Here is a 21,486-nt window from a genome sequence, read left to right on the forward strand (position 1 = left end):
ATTTCTCATGTTTCAAATCTCTTCCTTGGGGTAGGGCTCAGTCACTTTTAAGAGCTCCCTTAATTAGGAGAGGTCTCTCAGGATAGGCTCCCTTTTGAGCAGCTGACTTGGGACCTTAAACGCATCTGCAAAATCCCTTCATCTTTGTCATATGATGCCACTTTATCACGGAAATGACATCCATCATATTTCTAGTGCTGTCCACAGTCAAAAGAGAGGGCCATGTACACCAGGAGGGAAGCATTGTGGGGACCATCTTAGCCTACCACAGGAGGACAGGTCTGAGTCAGGTACCCTCGTGGACCAGCTGGCCAAACAAGGACAAAAACTATGGTAGTCAGTGTCCAGAGTCAGAATTTCCAGGAAAGAGAATGCTATAAAAACATCTCTGCCATACCCATGTTCATAGTAGCATTATTCACAATAGCATAAGGGTGGAAGCAACCCAAGTGTCCATTGATGGATGAATGGATAAACAAAATGTGATACCCATACAATGGAATATTATTCAGCCTTTAAAAGAAAGGAAATTCTGACACATGCTGCAACATGGATGAACCCTGAAGACATTCTGCTAAGTGAAATAAGCCAGTCATAAAAGGACAAATACAGTATGATTCCACTTATATGAGGTATCAAGGGTAGTCAAATTCATAGAGATAGAAGGTAGAATGGGGAGTTAGTGTTTAATGAGTACAGAGGGCCAGTTCTGCAAGATAAAAAAGAGTTCTGGAGATTGATTTCACAACCATGTGAATCTGTTTAACACTACTGAACTGTACACTTAAAAATGGCTAATATGGGCTTCCCTGGTGGCGCAGTGGTTGAGAGTCCGCCTGCTGATGCAGGGGACGCGGGTTCGTGCCCCGGTCCGGGAAGATCCCACATGCCCCACATGCCGCGGAGTGGCTGGGCCCATGAGCCATGGCCGCTGAGCCTGCGCAACTGGAGCCTGTGCTCTGCAACGGGAGAGGCCACAAGAGTGAGAGGCCCACGTACAGCAAAAAAAAAAACAAAAAAAAAGGCTAATATGTTAAATTTTATCTTATATGTACTTTACCACAGCCAAAAATAATAATAAAAAACACCTTTGCCAATGATACTACTTACAACTATTTTTTAACTCATTTAATAGACAGGTATGGGTGTCTGCCTCGTGACAGGCACTGTGCTGGGTGTCAAGGGACACAAATATTAATGTAACAGGTTTCACAGTGATTAGTGAACTGAAACTGAAGTTTGTTTTTAAAATAATCATTATTATATCAGAAATAACCACAGAGGATATATGTATGTGTATGACTGATTCACTTTGCTGTACAGCAGAAACTAACATAACATTGTAAATCAACTATACTCCAATAAAAAATTAATTAAAAAAGAAATAACCACAGAGGATATATGTATGTGTATGACTGATTCACTTTGCTGTACAGCAGAAACTAACATAACATTGTAAATCAACTATACTCCAATAAAAAATTAATTAAAAAAGAAATAACCACAGAAACAATGATCCAAACTAATTTTTCCTCATTCCAGATGAAATGCCCCAACTCACCTGCCCCAGATCCAAGGTGACGTTAACTTTGTTGTATCGCGTGCCTGAGGAGAGAGGAGGGCTTTGCCACCAAAGTTCGGATCCATCAATTGCGTTGGTGATGGGGTGTGCTTTCCTGGGGTCCTCGGAATTGCAATAGTCACAGAACTGGCCCTGAAATAATAAAGGTCTTGTTTTATTGTCAAGTAGTTTTTTCTTATCAATTTAGTAGAAGAGGTAATTGAAACAAAGACTGTTTTCTAAAGCTTAGAGAATTCAGCTATTGAATTTCATCATTATGTTTTCTGAAGACAGTAGTAAGGCTTTCTCTTTTTCGTTCAGTCTTAAACCATATCACCTGTTTATACCTCTGTTTATCGTGTTTCTAGGATACACATTATATTTATCTTCCATCAGTTAGAGCTATGTTTTTCTTGTCTTGTATGACACTTTAAGAAGAGCCTGTTGTGCCTGGGATGCAATGATGTTCTCCTTCAGCAAATCCTTTTTGCTCTTTACATCCTCCTCTGCAAGTTCTGTGTCAAGCCCTGGGATACAAAGAGGATCCCTGCTCACAGCCCCAGTGGAGGTGATAAGCATACAAGTAACAATAAAGGAAGTAGGTTTGGCAAGAGTATAGAGCGCTGGGTCTAAGGCACGGTGGAAGAGGTGGGATTTCAGCTGCCTGTGAGGATGGAGAGGAGGTTGGTAAGTGTCAGTGAGCAGTCAACAAGGAAGGTGTTCCAGGTGGAGGAACGAGCACCAGCAAAGGCACAGAGACCAGCTGGTCCATTTGAACAAGAGCATAAGTAATGGAAAACTACACTTGAAAGGTAAGTGGGGGAGATGTGGCTGGGCTGTGGATACCGGAGTGAGAAGTCGGCAGTTAACTCAGTAGGTAAGTGGGAATCCATTTTTACCTGGAGTGGTATCATCTCTACTGAATTCTGATTCTACTGATATCATCTCATCTTCTTACTGAATTACTCTTTTTTAGTAGGCAGATTCTCTTGATTCTATTTTGTTTTGTTTTTGTAATGAATTTTAGCACCATTACCACTCAAAAAGCTGACCATACGCCTTTCTTATATATTGAATATACTTTTAACTGGTTCAAAGCCTCGTGCTTACCCAGTAATGGATGTCACATACTGAACTGCTTTGCTCCCCAATGAAATGATCTAAGGGCATAACTACCACATACGAGAGGGACAGAGAAGCAAACTTAGACCCACAGCCCCTCCAGAAATGTGCTGTGACAAAAGGGTGACTCTGCCCCAGACAAGCATCTTGGAAGTTAATTTTTTAAGGCTCAAGGATAAATTCAATCCTGGTGTGGAGCTACATGTGTGGCCGAATGTTTTCATCAAGTGTGTTACAGAGGGCTCTTTCATATGTGGTGATATATTATGTACAACTTTATCTTTTGACCCTTCACGAAGGTACTTCCGTAACACAGGAGCAGCACCGGGGGGAATGCAGTCCCATCAGTTCACGAGCCCAGAGGCCACACGTGTCTTGCCTTCCCTATATCACTTCAGCCTAGAATGTCATAGAAGCCCAATAAAGGAATAAACCCCTCAGGGTTTTTCAAAAAATTGTTTGAGTCCTTTCTACAAAATTTTATTATTATAATAAGTATAATTGATAACTATATAAGCTAGGACATATTAATATTTATGAATATTTTGCCCTTTAATGATTTTTATTTTTCCCATTTTCTCCCTAGAAATCATTTAATTATTTGGTGAGGGAATTAAATTATTATTTCTTGAAGTTTAGAAGATTTACATGTGATAGAAGCAAATCTCCTCTGAGGATGTGGATGCTTATAATCTACATGCATCTCCATCTCCAGAGTATAGATATGAGGAATGGAGATGTTCCTTTTTTGTTGTCATAGATGAATTAAGGACTTACCATTAGAAATAAAAGTTTAAAATCTCTCAGTGGGAAAGAAAGGTGAATACCTTTAAGAACTTGGAGCAAGGAATGAGTTCTTAAACAAGATTCAGAAAGCATTGACCACAAAGGAAGAGACAGATTTGACTACATTAAAATTAAGAACATTGGGTCCATCAACAGATGAATGGATAAAGATGTGGTATATATATACCACATACGGCAAAAAAAAAAAAAAAAACTATATAGAAAGGAAAGCAAAGGAAAAATTAATAAAGGATTCAGGATGATGGTTACCCCAGATTGAGAGAAAAAGAGAGACGGGAGGTGGGGAAACCATATGGTTAGACATAAGTTATTGCAAAGGCCCTATTTTGAGTTTTGGTAGCAAGTTCATGGGTGCTTATTATACTATTAAAATTTTTTTTTTGGCTGCACTGCACGGCATGCAGAATCTCAGTTCCCCGACCAGGGATCAAACCCATGCCCCCTGCTGTGGAAGGGTGGAGTCTTAACCACTGGACCACCAGAGAAGTCCCTTGTTATACTATTTAAAATCCATCCATCCACATACACATTAAGGCTTAACATGCAAGGACCAATGATAAAAGCGTGTCTTAAACTGAGGGTCATGAACAATCCATAATCTAATCTAATTCTGCACCTGAGGTCAAATATTTTTCAAATAACCATAAATAAATAAAAGCACGACAAAAACTGGTAGAAGTCAGAGAAGAGGGGGACAGACAGAGAACAGAGAGGATTCTTACATCCTTGTGTTCAGTTATTCATCCATCCAGGCAACAAACCTGTACTGACCATGTACTCTGTATCAGAAGCTATTCCAGACAGAGAAGAGAATATTGAAAGATAAACAGGACAAGGGACTCACGCTCTGAATTGTGTCAAAGCTATTATTAGCCTAGTCGTGTGGGAAACAGCAAATGTAATAGAAAGGGCTAGAAGGAAAGGGGACAAAACTGTTCAAATAAACAACAAAAGAGAGTAGAGATCCAAGGCTGGAGGTCCCCAGAGGACAAGCCAGTGTTTGCCCAGAAGCCCACGGAGTGACCTACCCTCTTTTAGAAAGAGGGAAAAAAAACTAGTCTCTCCTAGCTGCTCACATTTTTGATGATTCTCCTTAACCAAAAGCCTCTCATATATAATACTGTGCAACTGAATTCACAGCATAAACACTGTCTTGTTCTAAGAAACTAGAGGTTGATTACGGCACCACTCCCTAACACGACTTCTTTTATTGTCTGAACAGTCATTCATTTATTCAACTTTTCCAAATCACCACCAATGTGTGGAGCACTGTGTTGGATGCTGGGGTAAAAACAAAGGAACAAACGCTAAGAGCTGGACCCGGCCCCGGAAGAAATTCAGTGGGATAGAAGAGAAGTAACTCAAACACAACATGTCACCAGCAGGCGCTGGGATCAAGCGAGCGTGTAGGGCGTGGGAGCCCAGGAGAGACATGCCACGCCTTCCCTGCCGAATCTTCACCACATTCTCAGATTCGTATCACATCAGGACCTAAAGACCCAGAAGTGAAGGCTCACAGAGGTGAAGGGCCTCACCTCAAACCACACAGCCGGGACGTGCAGGAACCAGGACCCATGTGTGGGTCTGGCCACAGTCCTTACAGCTCAGAACGCTTTCCATCCTGGCCTGGCTGCTCTGGAAGCTGCATCAAAGAGCCCCGTCTTAGATTTGGATGGAGTGTGAGGCCGCACTGCAATAGCAATTATGTGATTTTCCAAACACCTGCCCACGACCAGATGTGTGGGAAGACATCCAGCTGAGGAGAGAACCCCATCTGACAGAAGCTTAGCTGCACCCATGCCCTGCGGCAGGCACAGAAAACACGGCTCACCCATCGACAGCCCTGTTTCATGATCACCACGTTTGCGCTACCACGAACCCTCCTCCACACCATCACTCACCGAGGCTCCTGAGGTTACGTGCCTTAAAGGCACTGTCGCAAGTGGCCAGACCCAAGCCAGCTGGAGCCCTGATGTGGAGAACATTCTGGAGTGCGCCCATTCCCAACTTGGGATTACTCCTTTATCAAAACCTTGTTCAGAACGTTCTCCATTCTGAGAGGCACAAAGCACATGGGTGTGGTTACCTACAACCTTCTACCCACCTACAAGCATCTTGTAAATGTCCTGAGCACCTAAACATCTGCACAGAGTGGGGTGAAGGGCGATCACACAGCCCAGGAGAGCGCCCAGCTCTGCGGCCCACACACAGCTTTCACCCCACCAGAAAGGTGCGCTTTGCCCTCTAGTGTGCCGGGCCCCTGGAGGAAGGGATTTGAGGGACCAAACAAGGGGCTTCAGGTTGGTTCCAGGTACGTATATTTTAATTTATTTATTTTTTATTTCTTTATTTTTGGCTGTGTTGGGTCTTCGTTGCTGCGTGCGGGCTTTCTCTAGTTGTGGCGAGCGGGAGCTGCTTTTCTTTGCGGTGTGCAAGCTTCTCGTTGCAGTGGCTTCTCTTGTTGCAGAGCACGGGCTCTAGGCGTGTGGGCTTCAGTAGTTGCAGCATGTGGGCTCAGTAGCTGTGGCTGGTGGGCTTTAGAGCGCAGGCTCAGTAGTTGTGGCGCACGGGCTTAGTTGCTCAACAGCATGTGGGATCTTTCCGGACCAGGACTCGAACCCGTGTCCCCTGCACTGACAGGCGGATTCTTAACCACTGTGCCACCAGGGAAGCCCAGGTATGTATTTTTTAAGGCAGGTAAGCAAACATCTGCAAAATGTATACCTATTACTCAAAAACTATGTCCACTCAGGCCAAATTACAGAGGGTTTTTCTTTTTTTTTTTTTTTGCTGTACGCGGGCCTCTCACTGTTGTGGCCTCTCCCATTGCGGAGCACAGGCTCCGGACGTGCAGGCTCAGCGGCCACGGCTCACGGGCCCAGCCGCTCCGCGGCATGTGGGATCTTCCCGGACCGGGGCACGAACCCGTGTCCCCTGCATCGGCAGGTGGACTCTCAACCACTGCGCCACCAGGGAAGCCCAAGAGGGTTTTTCTTTTAATTTGTTTCAAAGAGATGCATTTTGGAGTAGAATGATGGAGGTCTAAATCCTGCCTCTACCAGTCACAGCTTCAAAATGTTAGTCAAATTATTTAGTCTCGGGCTTCCCTGGTGGCACAGTGGTTGAGAGTCCACCTGCCGATGCAGGGGACGCAGGTTCGTGCCCCGGTCTGGGAAGATCCCACGTGCCGCGGAGCGGCTGGGCCCGTGAGCCATGGCCGCTGAGCCTGCGCGTCCGGAGCCTGTGCTCCGCAACGGGAGAGGCCACAGCGGTGAGAGGCCCGCGTACCGCAAAAAAAAAAAAAAATTATTTAGTCTCAGGCTTCCCTGGTGGCGCAGTGGTTGGGAGTCCGCCTGCCGATGCAGGGGACACAGGTTCGTGCCCCGGTCTGGGAAGATCCCACATGCCGTGGAGCGGCTGGGCCTGTGGGCTGTGGCCACTTGAGCCTGCGCGTCCGGAGCCTGTGCTCCGCAACGGGAGAGGCCACAGCAGGGAGAGGCCCGCGTACCACAAAAAAAAAAAAAAAAAAATTATTTAGTCTCCCTTGGGTTCCACTTTCTCTTTGTTAAAACGGGCTAACACCACCAACCTTATGCGGTGATTTTTATGATTCAGTGAGACGCCGTCCATAAAGTGATCACACCACCATCGGAACCACTGGGGTGTTTATCCATTCATCTGTTCATCAACACTTAGGTTGCTTCCATATCTTGGCAATTGTAAATAATGCTGCTCTGAACACTGAGGTGCATGTACCTTTCCAAATTAGTTTTTGTTTTCTTCAGATATATACCTAAGAGTGGAATTGCTGGGTCATATGGTAGTTCTATTTTTAGTTTTTTGAGAAACCTCCATACTATTTTCCACAGTGGCTGCACCAATTTAGAGTCCCACCAACAGTGTACAAGTAAAACCCATCTTTTTAATGGTTTGCATATAATCCTCTTCCTTCCACTTCTCCCTCTATTCTCTTGTTCTCGATACGTATCACTGGCAATAAGGGGTCGCCTGGTACCTGTAGTTGCAGGTAAGTGGCCTGCTCGCAAATAAACTCAGGTTTCTGAGTTGGGCCAGGCCACACTTAGGCCTGTCTGCTCAATGCCCCAAACCCAGAGCACTTCCTCTTTAGAGCTTCATCCCAAAGCCTAGATCTACAAAAGCAGCTCTGCCTTGACAGTTTATTCATCCAACTGTCAACTATTGACCTGCTAAGGGCCAGATACTGTCCTCAGGAGACAGTCTGACCTCGACCTGCTGCATTCCTCAAACCGAATATTTCCCTCTCAATTCCATTTCAGTTATTAAGCTCCTTATGAAATAACTACACTCTTTTTTTTTTTTTTTTTTTGCGGTACGCAGGCCTCCCACCGCCGCGGCCTCCCCCGTTGCAGAGCACAGGCTCCGGACACGCAGGCCCAGCGGCCACGGCCCACACATCCAGCCGCTCCGCGGCACGCGGGATCCCCCCCCGGACCGGGGCACAAACCCGTGTCCCCTGCATCGGCAGGCGGACTCCCAACCACTGCGCCACCAGGGAAGCCCTACTACACTCTTTACCACTTTATTTTCTCATTGTCCTAATGCCCTCAACTCTTTCATTCATCCTTTTAAAATGTTATCAGTCACCTAAATTCTTTTGAGAACCAGAAAGGGAATACATACATACAAAAATAAAATGAAGTATTTATAAATTCTGGAAAGTGGTCTCACTCAGAGATAACATTCAAACCATATAAAAACTAGGGCAGCGTGGCTTTCTGAGTTCCTAGAAACACCAAACATGTTCCCACCTCAGGGCCCTTGCACGTGCTGGTCCTCTGCCGGGAACACATTTTCCCAGCCTTTCCTTGGGGCTGGCTTCCTCTCAACCCTCAGCTTTCTGTACCAATAACACTCCTTAGAAAAGCTTCTCCATCTACTTGACCTATAGAAGCTTCCCTCTTTAATCTCAATCGCAAAATCCCATTTATTCTCTCCAAGACACAATAACAATCTACAATTATCATATTAGTTTGCTCACTGGTTACAGTCTCCCCATAGAAGGTTAGCTGCTTATAAGCAGGGACCTTCTCTGCCTTGTTAGGAATTGTACTCCCAGCCCATCATATCCCTGTCCTCTGTGCCTGGCACATAGATGTCAATAAATATTTGTTAAATATAGTAGTGGATGAATATTGCACACAAGTATGTGTACATGCATGCTTCCAGGCGGCAGTTCTTTCCTTAGGTGATAAAAAGCTACAATAGGGATCGTCCACAAAAGACAGCTCTGGGTGAGCTGCCAGGTGTTAGGTGGTCAAGGAGGACAAGGGGCTAATTTGAAAGCAGCAATCAAGACCATTCACTTCCTGTGCCTGACTGTGCAGGCAAAAGGCAAAGGAGAAAGGTGCCAGCTCCCCAGGGTTCCATTTCCCTCATGGAAGGGCACCAGGCAAGGGTCAGATGACAGGAGAATGATCTCACTGCCCAGGAACCCCAAACAAAAGGCTCCTGCCTTCTTATGCACCCAGGGAGTTGGGAGGGGGATGCAGAGAGGAGTAGAACAGTACCAAGTCCGAGTGGGGGAAAGGGCCTCACCCATAGCACCCCGATAGCACCCCAAAAAGGAGTCTCAATGGAGGCCTCCAAACAGAGGCTCTAGGGCAGAGAATGCAGATAAGTATATGAGCATGGCTGGTCCGTGGGGGCCTGACTCCTTGACTGCAGCTCCCTCCAGAAAACTGCAGTGCACTGGTGTGGGGAGGGCAGCTGCCCATGCTAGGGCCCTGCTAGGCCCCAATTAAAGCCTTTGGATTGCCTATGATGCAACGTAAACTCACACAGACGATTCTGACCTGGAGACAGCCTTCTCGCCCTCCTCTCTGAAAATCCTTTCAGTGGTGCAGCACTGAAGGCAGTCCTCCACAGCTGAACTCAACCCCTCGCTCTGCAGAGCTACACCACCCTTTGTATTCTGTCTTCAGTGAAGATGGAGAACCATTGGTTACAAACACTCCTTTCATGATTGTGAAGGCCCTTGGCCTTATCTTCCTTGTGGTTAATCAAGCAGATTTACTCTTTCAGCTGTGGTCTTCCTAAGCTACAGTGACAGTTGCTATCTATTACAGCTAGGGAAAAAACACACTCCAGAACCAAAGCAAGCAACTGATCAAAGAAAAAGGTGGCTGCATGTAACACCAGGTATGTGAGGGGTATGAAGTGTTACTTCAAAGCCAGCATGGTGCTCAGAGAAAGGGAATGAAAACTTTATCAGGTCCTGGTATTTCTATTAGAAAAAATGCCTTCAAGGTATATTTTTATTTAAATAAAAGTCTACTATTTGACCTAAAAGATAACAAAATAAAACAAGAGGAAAAAAAAATCAACTAGCTTGTGGCAATCTTACTAAAAGATTTTCCTAAAGAGGTCTCTCAGCAACTTCTGCCACTTTTTCTGGTACATTAAAAACATGCGAAATTCAATGTCACATTAAAGATACATCAAGTGATCAGCTGTCACAATGAAATAGGAACATCACTTAGGAACAGATAAGACATATAGAAAAGTTTGAAAGTCTCAAATTTTTGTGTTCTCATCAAATCACTAGGCAAACTACCTTGCATAGCATCTTTGCCACCGTCTTTTGTATACACAAACCCTCAGCCATATTCAGTCTCTGCAGAGCCAATCTCAGGAAACAAGGAGCTGGGCCTTTCATTTCACAATCCCACCCCATCCTTCCCCTGATGCAGCCCCCAGAGCCCTCACTAGTAAAGGAATCACCCAACCGCTGGGCTCTGTGCAGCTCACTGTGTCCAGAGCCCCCAGACTCCCACCACCCCACCTGTGTTAACAGGCAAATCCTTATTTTATGCCCCACTGATACGTTCTTCATATTTAAGGATTACTCTCAATACGGGTGGTCCCTAAATATTTGTTCAACCAAGAGCTCTCCTTATTCTGTTCAGGGACTAATTTTGAATATCAGATTGCAAAGTCTCAAAAGCAGAGACCCTAGGACCGCCCAAGAGCTTCATGCAGTCCCCCCATCCTTCACCCTCCCATACACAGATAACTCACACGCTGGTCAATAAACACTGCTGACTGACCGAGAGGTTGGTTATCTGGCTTAAAGCTGAAGCCACTGCTAGGGACTGAGTATCTGTGTCCCTCCCCCAGATTCATATGTTAAGACCTAACCCACTAGATGATGGTATTAGGATGACGGTTCCACCTACATGAACGGAATTAGTGCCCTTATAAAAGAGGCCCTGGAGAGATTCCCTCACCCCTCCCACTTTGTAAGGGCAGTGAAAAAACAGCAATCAGTGAACAGGAAATGGGTCCTCCCGAGACACTGAATCTGCCCACACCTTGACCTTGGATTTCCCAGCCTCCAGAACTGTGAGAAATAAATTTCTGTTGTTTATAAGCTACCAATCTATTTTTTTGTTACGGCAGCCCAAACGGACTAAGCTGAGCTGCCGTAACAAAGTACCACAAACTGGGTGGCTTAGAACAACAGAAAGTTATCGTCTCACAGTTCTGGAAGCTGAAAGTCTGAAATCAAGGCATTGGCAGGGCCCCTTTCCCTCTGAAACCCGTAGAGGAAGGATCCTTCCTTGCCTCTTCCAGCTTCTGGTGGTCCAGTCCTAGTCATTGGTCTCTGCCACTACATTAGGCACTACTTTGAAATTCAACACACCAGGGCCACAACTGTCTTCCAAAGGCAGGTTGTTGAAAGTCAGGTATTTTTTCTGTCAAACAGCACTTCCATCAAGGTGTTGCTCTAGTAGGAAAATTCTATGATGGTGTTGCCCTTTGAACATTTCTCCAAAAAGCATCTGTGAAGTGTCTGTGATAAGCTGCCGCAGGGAAGACAAACAACAGGAAAATGTGGCCTCACACTAAGGAAGCTCATGAATTAATAAGGATACAGACATGAAAATCAATGGCTCCAAGGCCATGAATGGAGTTAGGGAGGTGGCACAGAGTTTGGCTGGAACTCTGAGGAAAGAGTAGTTGGCTTGGCAGTGGCAGCATAGCACAGCAGGTAAAAAGCATGAACTCTGCAGCCAGAGTACCTGGCTTTTCCACATACTAGCTGCGTGACCTTGAACAAATCACTTAACCTCCCTGTGCTTCAGTTTCCTCATTTGTACATTGAGTGTGCTAAGAGTACCTCCTTTATAAATTGTTGTGAGGATTAAGAAGTTTGTGAAAGGGGCTTTAGAACAGTGCCAGGTACCGGTTAAGTGTTAAATTAATACTCCACGTTAAACAGGGGAGCTATTGAACCAAAAAAAGAAAAAAACAACAGGGGAGCAAGTCTCCTGGTTACTAGGCTGTTCTCCCTATTCCCCATTCTGCCCGCCCCCTCCCTTAATTTGGTATCACTCCTGTACACAGTATATAGTGCAACTTGAAAGTAATGGAGAATTACATCTATACCCCACAGTTAAGATATGCATAGATAATCTAATTAAAACCCATATTTCTCTCAAGCTAATATTCATTTATTACTTCCACATGTATTTTCTAAACATCTAGGATGGGAAAACCAAGAGAATACAATACGCTTATGATATTGAGAAACGGGCAGGACACATGGCACTCAATGAGTTGGCTCTCCCCAGGGCAGGTTCCACCCTGTTGGCAGGAGGGATCTAATCAAGGATCTGCTAGCTCATGCAAACAGCTCTTTTTTGAGAAGCAGAAAAAGGCTCCCTGCCTCTGAGCAGATACAGCCTTGCCCGGGCTGGATTTTCAGCCCCCTTGGCCAGGAGCCCATGTATACAGCACAACACAGGCAGTTCTATTGACTAAGACCACTGAGGTACCATTTAATAAATCTTTTCCTCACTAGGCAAATGGTTCCAGAATGTTGAGCAAAAGTTAACACAGGTTTTGTGAAAGCCTAAATCACAACGGGAAATAAATTTATGATCTGGAAGAATGTATTAGTGCTACCAAAATTCACCTTAAAAAATTAATACCTCCCCAAAAAGGTTAGTTTAGCTGATAAAAATGTGTGTATATATGATGTGGGTGTATATAGGAATTAGTAGATACACATATAACTCCTAGCTCTGTCCCCTGAAAGGGTCTAGAAGCAATGACACACTGGTAACAATGAGCACACCTCATATCCAGACTTGGTTTCTACATACCACACTCAATTAAAAAAAAAAAAAAAAAAAGAGCTTTTTGGAAAAGTAGTTAGTTCCAACGCTGGAGCAAAGAAAATTAAAAGTGACCCTGGAACATCTTGTGTTACCAGAAAGTACATAAATAAATGAAGTCACTACATAAATAATATCTGAACTAGTTATTAACACATTACCAAAACAATTCAACATTGCTATTCTATAGAAGGCTATAAATGTCTTTATGCCTGTGGATTATTCAGCATGCCAAATGTGTTCAGTGTATAATGCACCATACACTTCATCACTAAAAGAACTTTTTACTCAAAAATTTAAAATGACTATTGTGATAAATCATTTTTGTAGCTTACCACTTTAGAAGTCTTAAAAAGAATTTTTTCTCTCCATGAAAAAACACATTTATTGAGCACTATGTGCCAAGAAAAATACTAAGTGCTTTTTTTTTTTTTTTTTTTTTTGCGGTACGCGGGCCTCTCACTGCTGTGGCTTCTCCCGTTGCGGAGCACAGGCTCCGGACACGCAGGCTCAGTGGCCATGGCTCACGGGCCCAGCCGCTCCGCGGCGTGTGGGATCTTCCCGGACCGAGGAACGAACCCGTGTCCCCTGCATCGGCAGGCGGACTCTCAACCACTGCGCCACCAGGGAAGCCCATGCTAAGTGCTTTTATCCTCCAAATAAACCTGTGAGATACACAGGTTTATTAATCCTGTTTTATATATGAGAAAACTGAGATTTTGCAATTTTCCAAGGTCAGAGAGCTGGTAGAGTTAGAATTCAAACTCAGGTCTACATGATTGTAGAGCCAGAGTTCTTCATCTCTAAGTGAGAGTAGTTTGATAATATCTACAGTGAGAGGATGTATTTTCCCTCACAGGAGTTTCCTTGGTCATTTAAGAAAATTGGGCCATAAAAAGGCTAGTCATCTACAGAAAGATCCACACTGAGACACATTATAAACAAACTGTCAAAAGACAAAGAGAAAATCTTGAAAGCAACATGAGAGAAGCAATTTATCACATATAAGGGATCCTCAGTAAGATTAACAACTTATTTTTCACTGGAAACCATGGAAGCCAGATGGCAGTGAGACGATAAAGTGCTGAAAGAAAAAGACTGTCAGGCAAGCATTCTATACCTGGTAAAGTTATTCTTCAAAAATGAAGGAGAAATTAAGACATTCCCAAAGAAAAGCTGAAGGAGTTTGTTGCTAGTAGACCTGCCCTACAAGAAATGTTAAAGGGAGTCCTTCAAACTGAATTAAAGGACATTAGACAGTAACTCAAAGCCATACAAAGAAATACAGAACACCAGTACAAATAACTACATAGGTAAATTAAAAAGCCAGCATTATTGTATTTTTGGTTTGTAACTCTTTTTTTCCTATACGATTTAAAACACAAATGCATAGAACAATAATTATGTTTTTATCTTAAGGGGCAACAATGTGTAAAGATGTAATTTGTGACAATAACATCATAAAAGGGGGGACAGACCTATATAGGAGCAGAGTTTTAGATGCTATTGAAATTAAGTTGATGTCAAATCAAATTGGATTGTTATAAATTTAGGATATTAATTGTAATCCTCAGAGTAAGCACTAATTACTTTTAAAAATTTACAGCGGTTTCCCTGGCAGCCCAGTGGTTAAGACTCCAGCTTCCACTGCAGGGGGCACAGGTTCAATCTCTGGTCAGGGAACTAAGATCCCGCATGCCGCACGGCACAGCCAAAATATAAATTAAAAAAAAAAATTAACAGAACAGGAAATGAGGAGGAAATCAAAATGACACATTAGAAAAATTAATTAAACACAGAAGAAAACAGTAATAGAGGAACTGAGGGACCAAAAAATATATAATGCATATATATATATAAGACATTTGTCTTATATATAAGACAAATAGCAAAATGGCAGAAATAAGTCCTTCATTATCAATAATCACTTTAAATGTAAATGGATTAGACTTAGTTAAAAGCAGAGACTGGCAGAATGGATTTATATATATATATATATATATATATACATATATATATGTTCTAAAACTAGACTCTCGTAATAGTTGCACAACTCTATACACTTTCTAAAAATTATTGAATTCACACTTAAAATGGATGCAAGTTATGGTATTTAAATGATGCCTCGGGGCTTCCCTGGTGGCGCAGTGGTTAAGAATCTGCCTGCCAATGCAGGGGACATGGGTTCAAGCTCTGGTCCGGGAAGATCCCACATGCCACAGAGCAACTAAGCCTGTGCGCCACAACTACTGAGCCCTCGTGCCAAAACTACTGAAGCCCACATGCCTAGAGCCCGTGCTCCGCAACAAGAGAAGCCACCACAATGAGAAGCCCGCACACAACCAAGAGTAGCCCCCTCTTGCCACAACTCAAGAAAACCCATGCACAGCAACGAAGACCCAATGCAGCCAAAAATAAATAAATTAATTAATTTTAAAAAAAGAATCATTTGTCCTTCAACTGCTGGCTGTAATCATTTGAAGTTTTGAAATAACTCTATTAATAATTGTTACAAATATATCAATGGACACAGTAAATGTTTTAGATTTCCCCCAAATTTTCACATCTATATCACAAAGGAAAAGGCCCTTGTTGAAGTTAACAAATGGCTCTCTTTCACAATAGTTTTATAAACAGAGCCTTAGTGAAGTTGAGTTTCCTTTATGGCTATTAGTGCAAGTTACACAAACACACAACTGGGACTGCTTTGTGGCAAGCATGCTCGCTCTTAGCCATAACTCAGGTGAGTGTACTTCTCTATCAATATCATTTAGGTTAAATACAAATTCTTATGCATAAATCAAAGTGCACTGAAAGAACTTATAAAAATATGTTGAACTGTCGATGTACAAAATCAAGATCATATGTTTGCTGGGACTTCCCTGGCGGTCCAGTGGTAACTCTGCACTTCCACTGCAGGGGGCGCGGGTTTGATCCCTGGTCAGGGAACTAAGATCCCCACAAGCGGCACAGCGTGGTCAGAAAAAAGAAAAAAAAAGATCATGTGTTTGGTAAATACGTGCAGGTCATTTTTTGTGAGCATAGTGTTTATGCCAAGCTAAACCAAACCCCAGGTTATATTTTCAACACAGCCTTCCACTTCCATTTTATCATCACCTCTATCAGATGTCAGTAAATTCAGTCCTCCCTTGGTATTTGTGAAGGACTGGTTCCAGGAGCCCTACAGATACCAAAATCTGCAGATGCTCGAGTCCCTTATATAAAATGGCATCATAGTATTTGCATATAACGTACGTACATTCTCCCACGTACTTTAAATCATCTCCAGATTACCTATAATACCTAATGCCATGTAAATGCTATGTAAATAGTTGCCAGCATAGGGCAAATCTAAGTTTTGCTTTGGGGAACTTTCTGGATTTTTTTTCTCCCGAGTATTTTTGACCCACAGTTGGTTAAATTTGTGGATGCGAAACCCAAGGATACTGAGGGCCGACTGTAATAATGTCTTTACACTCCATAGGCTAGTAAACATTTAAAGTCAAAGTGCAAATTGTGACGTATTTCGGTTATAATTACTTTCCATCAGAATAGAACTAATTTGCATACTTTTCTTGTCTACTCTTTATATTAACTTCAACTGTACCTTCACTCCACCATCCTTTCATTCAATCTTTTCCAAGCACCTATTCTGTTCCAGGCTTTTGTGCTCAGCACTGGAGAGGTAGCTGCGAACCAGACAGATAGGATCCCTGAATCACAGAGCTCTCAAACACCAAAAACTTAATGTCTGAGCAGTAGCAAGTGTACAAAATCTTATTTAATGAATCTTAAGTCCAGAGAAACCACAGCAAACATTTTTCACCCAACAAACAAAATGCAGACTTTTTAAACGCTCTGCCTGTTGACACACGCTACCGTTCAAGTATCAGCATTGTTACTATAGAATCAGGACCATAAACCCTGGGTTTTTTTCTAAGATGTGACTTTTATCCATTTTTTTACATTTTTTGCACCCTTTTGGCCTGAAATTCTAAACTCTGGCTGGCTCCCAAAGATCTATTTTTAGAAAGTTCAAAGAAGTCGAACTTTTTTTGTTAGGTCTTCTCCATTCCCCATCTTGAGCTGTACATGAGCAGATTCAAAATGATTATCACTCAGGTACAGCCACATGATTAATCATAATCTCTCTTCCTTTCCTCCACCTGTCTCCCACCACACCCACTTTTCTGAAAGGCAGGTCTGCACCAGCTGCTGCCAACACTGGGCTGGAACAAGTGTCTAACAGCCCAGCTTCTGGAATTTGCCTGCTCCTTCTTGTCTCCAACATGCTTCTCTCCTCATTACAAGAGAACCTCTCACATCAGCAGTCAGTGCACCTGCTCAGGCCCTCAACTGTGAACGCAGAAAGCACTTTTGTTCACCCCCAGTTTTTACAGAAAGAATAAGGCAAAACACCAGATAGCATCCTTTTCCTGCAGGCTACACCTTGGCCTAGAAATGCAGTCTGTTGAGTGAGCTCAGAAAGGCACTTCCTCCTCTATCTAGGCTTGTGGACCCAGGTTTAAGCACCTATTCTGGAAACTCAATCGGAACAAGAAAAGTGACTTTTCTGGACTTCCCAAAACAGTAGTGCCAACTTATGACACTTAATAAAAATTCCAGCTGAGGAGAATGAGAGTTGGCCCATTTCTAGGCAAATCTGGGGAGAAGAGACGGCTGAAAATTTCCTCGATAACTTCCTTCTCCTTACATTTACTCTCCCCACAATTAGAACAATTCTCTCCAAAGCTGGGTGTGCCAGGCAATCTAGTGGGGTGCAAGAAGGGAATATTAAAACTGTTTATTTTACTTAAAGTGAAGAAATTCAATTTTTCTAATACTTAATATACAGATTGCCTGAAGGCCTTCATCCAGTCTACAAGTTAGCAGGTCACAAGAGTCCTGAGTGTCTGTTCAAGGGAAGAGGAGAGGTTTCACCAGGCTACCATCTAATCAGGACACACGAAGCGCACGTGCACCTGGCAAAGTGGACATGTGGATTCTATTCTCCTAAGTAGCAGAACAGTTAAAACCTTGTACTGAAATGGGGAGTGATTATGAAATACTTTTGACTACACAGGCTCACTGGTTTTCTCATGGAAAAGTACTTAAAAGACCTCTTAAATTTAAAGATGAGTTATACATTTTTTTTCACAAAAATTCCAAATTGGCTGACTTTTGCTGGGATGACAAGTGACTGCCAGTAATATACTTCCTGATAGATATTTACAAAGTAATAGAAGTACTTCGTTCCATCAAAGAAAAGGTTTTGTTTTAAAAATATGTGAAAGGGCTTCCCTGGTGGCGCAGTGGTTGAGAGTCCGCCTGCCGACGCAGGGGACATGGGTTCGTGCCCCGGTCCGGGAAGATCCCGCATGCCGGGCCCGTGAGCCATGGCCGCTGAGCCTGCACGTCCGGAGCCTGTGCTCCGCAATGGGAGAGGCCACAACAGTGAGAGGCCCGCGTACCGAAAAAAAAAAAAAATGTGTGAAAAAGTAAATTCTAAAGAAATGCATACTTTGGAAAGAGCATTTCGTAAAACAGATGTTTGGAAATGTGTCATCTTTTGTTGCTGAAAAGTTAGAACTGTGTTACTCTAAAAGTTCTTATATTTGCACATTTTAAAAACATGGAAACAGAATTTTGTAACATTTTTCCAAATGAAGAATGAACTTTGAATCTATTGTTTATAGCATTAAAACACAACACTTTCCTATCAGGAAGTACTGAATTCCACTTGAAAAATGAACATATACTGGCCAAGTTTCTACTTAAAAAAAACTTTTAGAATAATTGGAGGATGGAGCAGAAGTATGAGTACCACAGTTTAGGAAATTCTCACAGGGTCCCACTCCTAGAAAGGCCCCTCACTTAGTTTAATGCTCTGCTATCCCCACATCTTGAAATTCATAATTTTTGAACAAGCAGCTCCATTTCATTTTGCAATAGACTGTAAATTATGCAGCTGGTTCTGGAACTCAGGAGTCAATGCAGTTCTTTCATTTGAATTTACATATTTTTGAGGTGTTTTTTCAGTGATGACAGCTACTAAATTCCAGTATTAATGTAAAACTAACTATGAATGGCTATATCATATGTGCTAAACTACACTTGTCAAAAATAATTACATATATGATTAACATTTGAATATTTATTTATAACTGGTTATACAAAGTCACAAAACATTTAGAGAAAGCAAAATTATTTGGGGCTCTTTTTTTTTTTTTTAAGGGAGGTTGCAATTTTTAATTAATTAATTTATGGCTGTGTTGGGTCTTCGTTTCTGTGCGAGGGCTTTCTCTAGTTGTGGCAAGCAGGGGCCACTTTTCATCGCGGTGTGCGGGCCTCTCACTATCGCGGCCCCTCTTGTTGTGGAGCACGGGCTCCAGACGCGCAGGCTCAGTAATTGTGGCTCACGGGCCCAGTTGCTCCGCGGCACGTGGGATCTTCCCAGACCAGGGCTCGAACCCATGTCCCCTGCATTGGCAGGCAGATTCTCAACCACTGCGCCAACAGGGAAGCCCTATTTGGGGCTCTTAATAAAGAAAAAAGTATTTTCATCATTATTATTTTTATTTCTATTTTTGTATATTTTATAGTACACACAAATTAATAAAGTCATACATGCATGTAATTTATAAATAAATTAGCATCTATCGCATAAGAATATACTGCATGTTCAACAACCTGTCATTTATGGGAGTGCTTAGTCAAAAGACCTTCTAAAAGACTGACCTAGACTCGGAATGATAATCTTTCGCTTTGGGAGCCCAAACTCCAAAATTACTCCCTCTTCTGGCAACAATTTCCTCAGCAATACTTCCCGGGATTGGGAGGGAGGCAACGACGTCTTAGTGTAAAGAGGATTTGGAGTCCGGACTGGGTTCAAATCCAGATGTCCTCCATGATGATGTAGGCACATTTCTTAACCTGGTCACCTGATCCAGTGCCCAGCGCTGTTGTGAGGCTCGTATGCAAGGACCTGGCACATTTCCACATGCTGATGAAGCACCAGTGACACTAGCATTTACACAGATGTTCGCAGTAGGAGTCCGATGGGCTCTGAGCACCGTGTCTCTGTCCACTCGCGCCTAATGGCTCTGGATGGTGGCACTTCAGGCTGTGGGGTGAGGCGCGTTTTTCTGGTGAGATGGGAATGGTACTACTGATACAGTCCAAAAGTTCTCTCTTTAAGTACACCACGGAATCTAACTACTACCAGCTTCTCTGCATAAGGTCGGGGAGATGAAGGGCCTCGAAGGAGGGGCGCCGGTGAAGCCCAGGAGGGCTCAAGCCCTGGCCAGGCGCTACCTGGGTGACGGAGGCAGGACAGGACCACAGTTCAATACATCGCGAGAGCGCAGCTTCGGACTTTCTCCTGGGCAAGCCCAAACTTAACCTCAGCCTGCACTCACCTCGGGATGGGCAAAGCATACCCATCCCGGCCCCGAGCGGCGCATCAGCGGAGGCGGTGCTCCCCAGTACCACTCCCGGGGGGCACCGCGCCCACCTCCCGGGGTCGCCGACCCGCGCAGGGCTTGGGGGAGCCCTTCCCGGTCGCCTCGGGTCCCGAGAGTGCGGGGAAAAGGCCCGACCCCTTCGCCCAGGGTGGCTGGCTCGCGCGGGGAGGGAGCCCGCCCGGGAGGGACCTGGGACCTTACCTGGATGGTATGGCCGCTGCTCTGGACGGTGGGCCCCCCCACCAACTTGCAGTAGAGCTCGGGCCGGGGTCGCGTGCCGCCGGGCTCCCGCTCCCCGCAGGTGGCGGTGGCCCAAATCCTCGCCGCCTCGGCCAGGTTGAAGTAGGGCGGGTGCAGGCTGAGCCGCGCCGGGGCCGCGGGCTCCCGAGCGGTCGCGCACCCGGCGGGGGGCGGCGGCAGAAGCAGCAGCAGCAGCGGGAGCAGTGGCAGCACTGACCGCGGTGCCCAGCCCCGAGCCCGCCCGGCTGCCGCCATCTCGCCGCGCGCGGTCCTCCTGCCTCGGCGGCCGGCGAAGGGGCTCGGGGACACCGCGTTCCCGGCGGACGATCCTCAGGCGACCAGCGAGCGCGGCCCGAGTGTGGGCGGTGTCGGCGGAGGCGCGCCCGCGCCCCACGCGCCGGGAGCCCGCGGCGAGGGGGCGGCTCCTCGGGTTTGGAACGTGCTGCGGCCGCAGCTGGCACCCGCCGGATGACGAGCTGACAGCGCCCGGCCTCGGCCCGCAGACTTTATCTCAGCCAGCGCGCTGCGCGCTGCCAGCTTCGCCGGCTGCGAGGGCGAAAGGCGTGTCCCCGGCTCCCACCCCCGCGGCTGAGGCGGGGACCTGGACCGCCTCACGGCCGGGGCATAGATCCGAGAGTCCTCTTCTCCAGAGCCTCACGGTGGATCTCGGACTAGCGGGAAGGAGGCTCGCGGCGAATGGGGTGAGACAGCAGAGGCAACTGCCACTGCCTGCAGAACCTACACCAAAGACGCTGTGGTTTCCCAGATGAGTTTCAGTTGTCAAAGGACAAGTCCCATCAATTGTCAGACCCTGGGCGCCAACGATACCTATGGCACTGCACACGCGTACTGAGTGTGAGATCAAAGGAGCTCTGGGGAACTGGGAGTGGCAGAATGTACACAATTTAAAGACAGCCACTAGTGCAAGTTGTAGTGTGCCCAGAGGTAAAGGTACTTTGGAGGAAATTCTTCAGATGCCCCATCTGCTATATTTTACAGGTGAACAGAGGCATCGAGTGTATTACTCGAGCTGTCACGTTAGCCTCTGGGGAAAAGGATGCGAAGCCCCCACCTCCCAGGGCTGAGGCTTGGTCTTGCACGCAGGACACCTCACCAAAACGGAGCCCGCAGA

At 44.9% G+C, this 21,486-nt stretch overlaps 1 protein-coding gene across 1 annotated transcript in view; it reads right to left on the reverse strand.

Moving 5' to 3' along the window:
- The window catches only part of LAMA3 (laminin subunit alpha 3), a 246,918-nt gene extending 226,258 nt beyond the window's left edge, over window positions 1-20,660 (reverse strand). The window contains exons 1-2 of the mRNA XM_007448619.1: window positions 20,316-20,660; window positions 1,562-1,714 (exon numbers count right to left, since the gene is read on the reverse strand). Coding sequence (XP_007448681.1) covers window positions 1,562-1,714; window positions 20,316-20,609 — 447 coding nt within the window. The 5' untranslated portion in view covers window positions 20,610-20,660. The remainder of the gene's footprint in view (window positions 1-1,561; window positions 1,715-20,315) is intronic.
- Between the last annotated feature and the right edge of the window lie 826 nt (window positions 20,661-21,486).

Source organism: Lipotes vexillifer, unplaced genomic scaffold (genome assembly GCF_000442215.2).
Source record: "Lipotes vexillifer unplaced genomic scaffold, Lipotes_vexillifer_v1.1 scaffold168, whole genome shotgun sequence".
Classification (NCBI taxonomy): domain Eukaryota; kingdom Metazoa; phylum Chordata; class Mammalia; order Artiodactyla; family Lipotidae; genus Lipotes; species Lipotes vexillifer.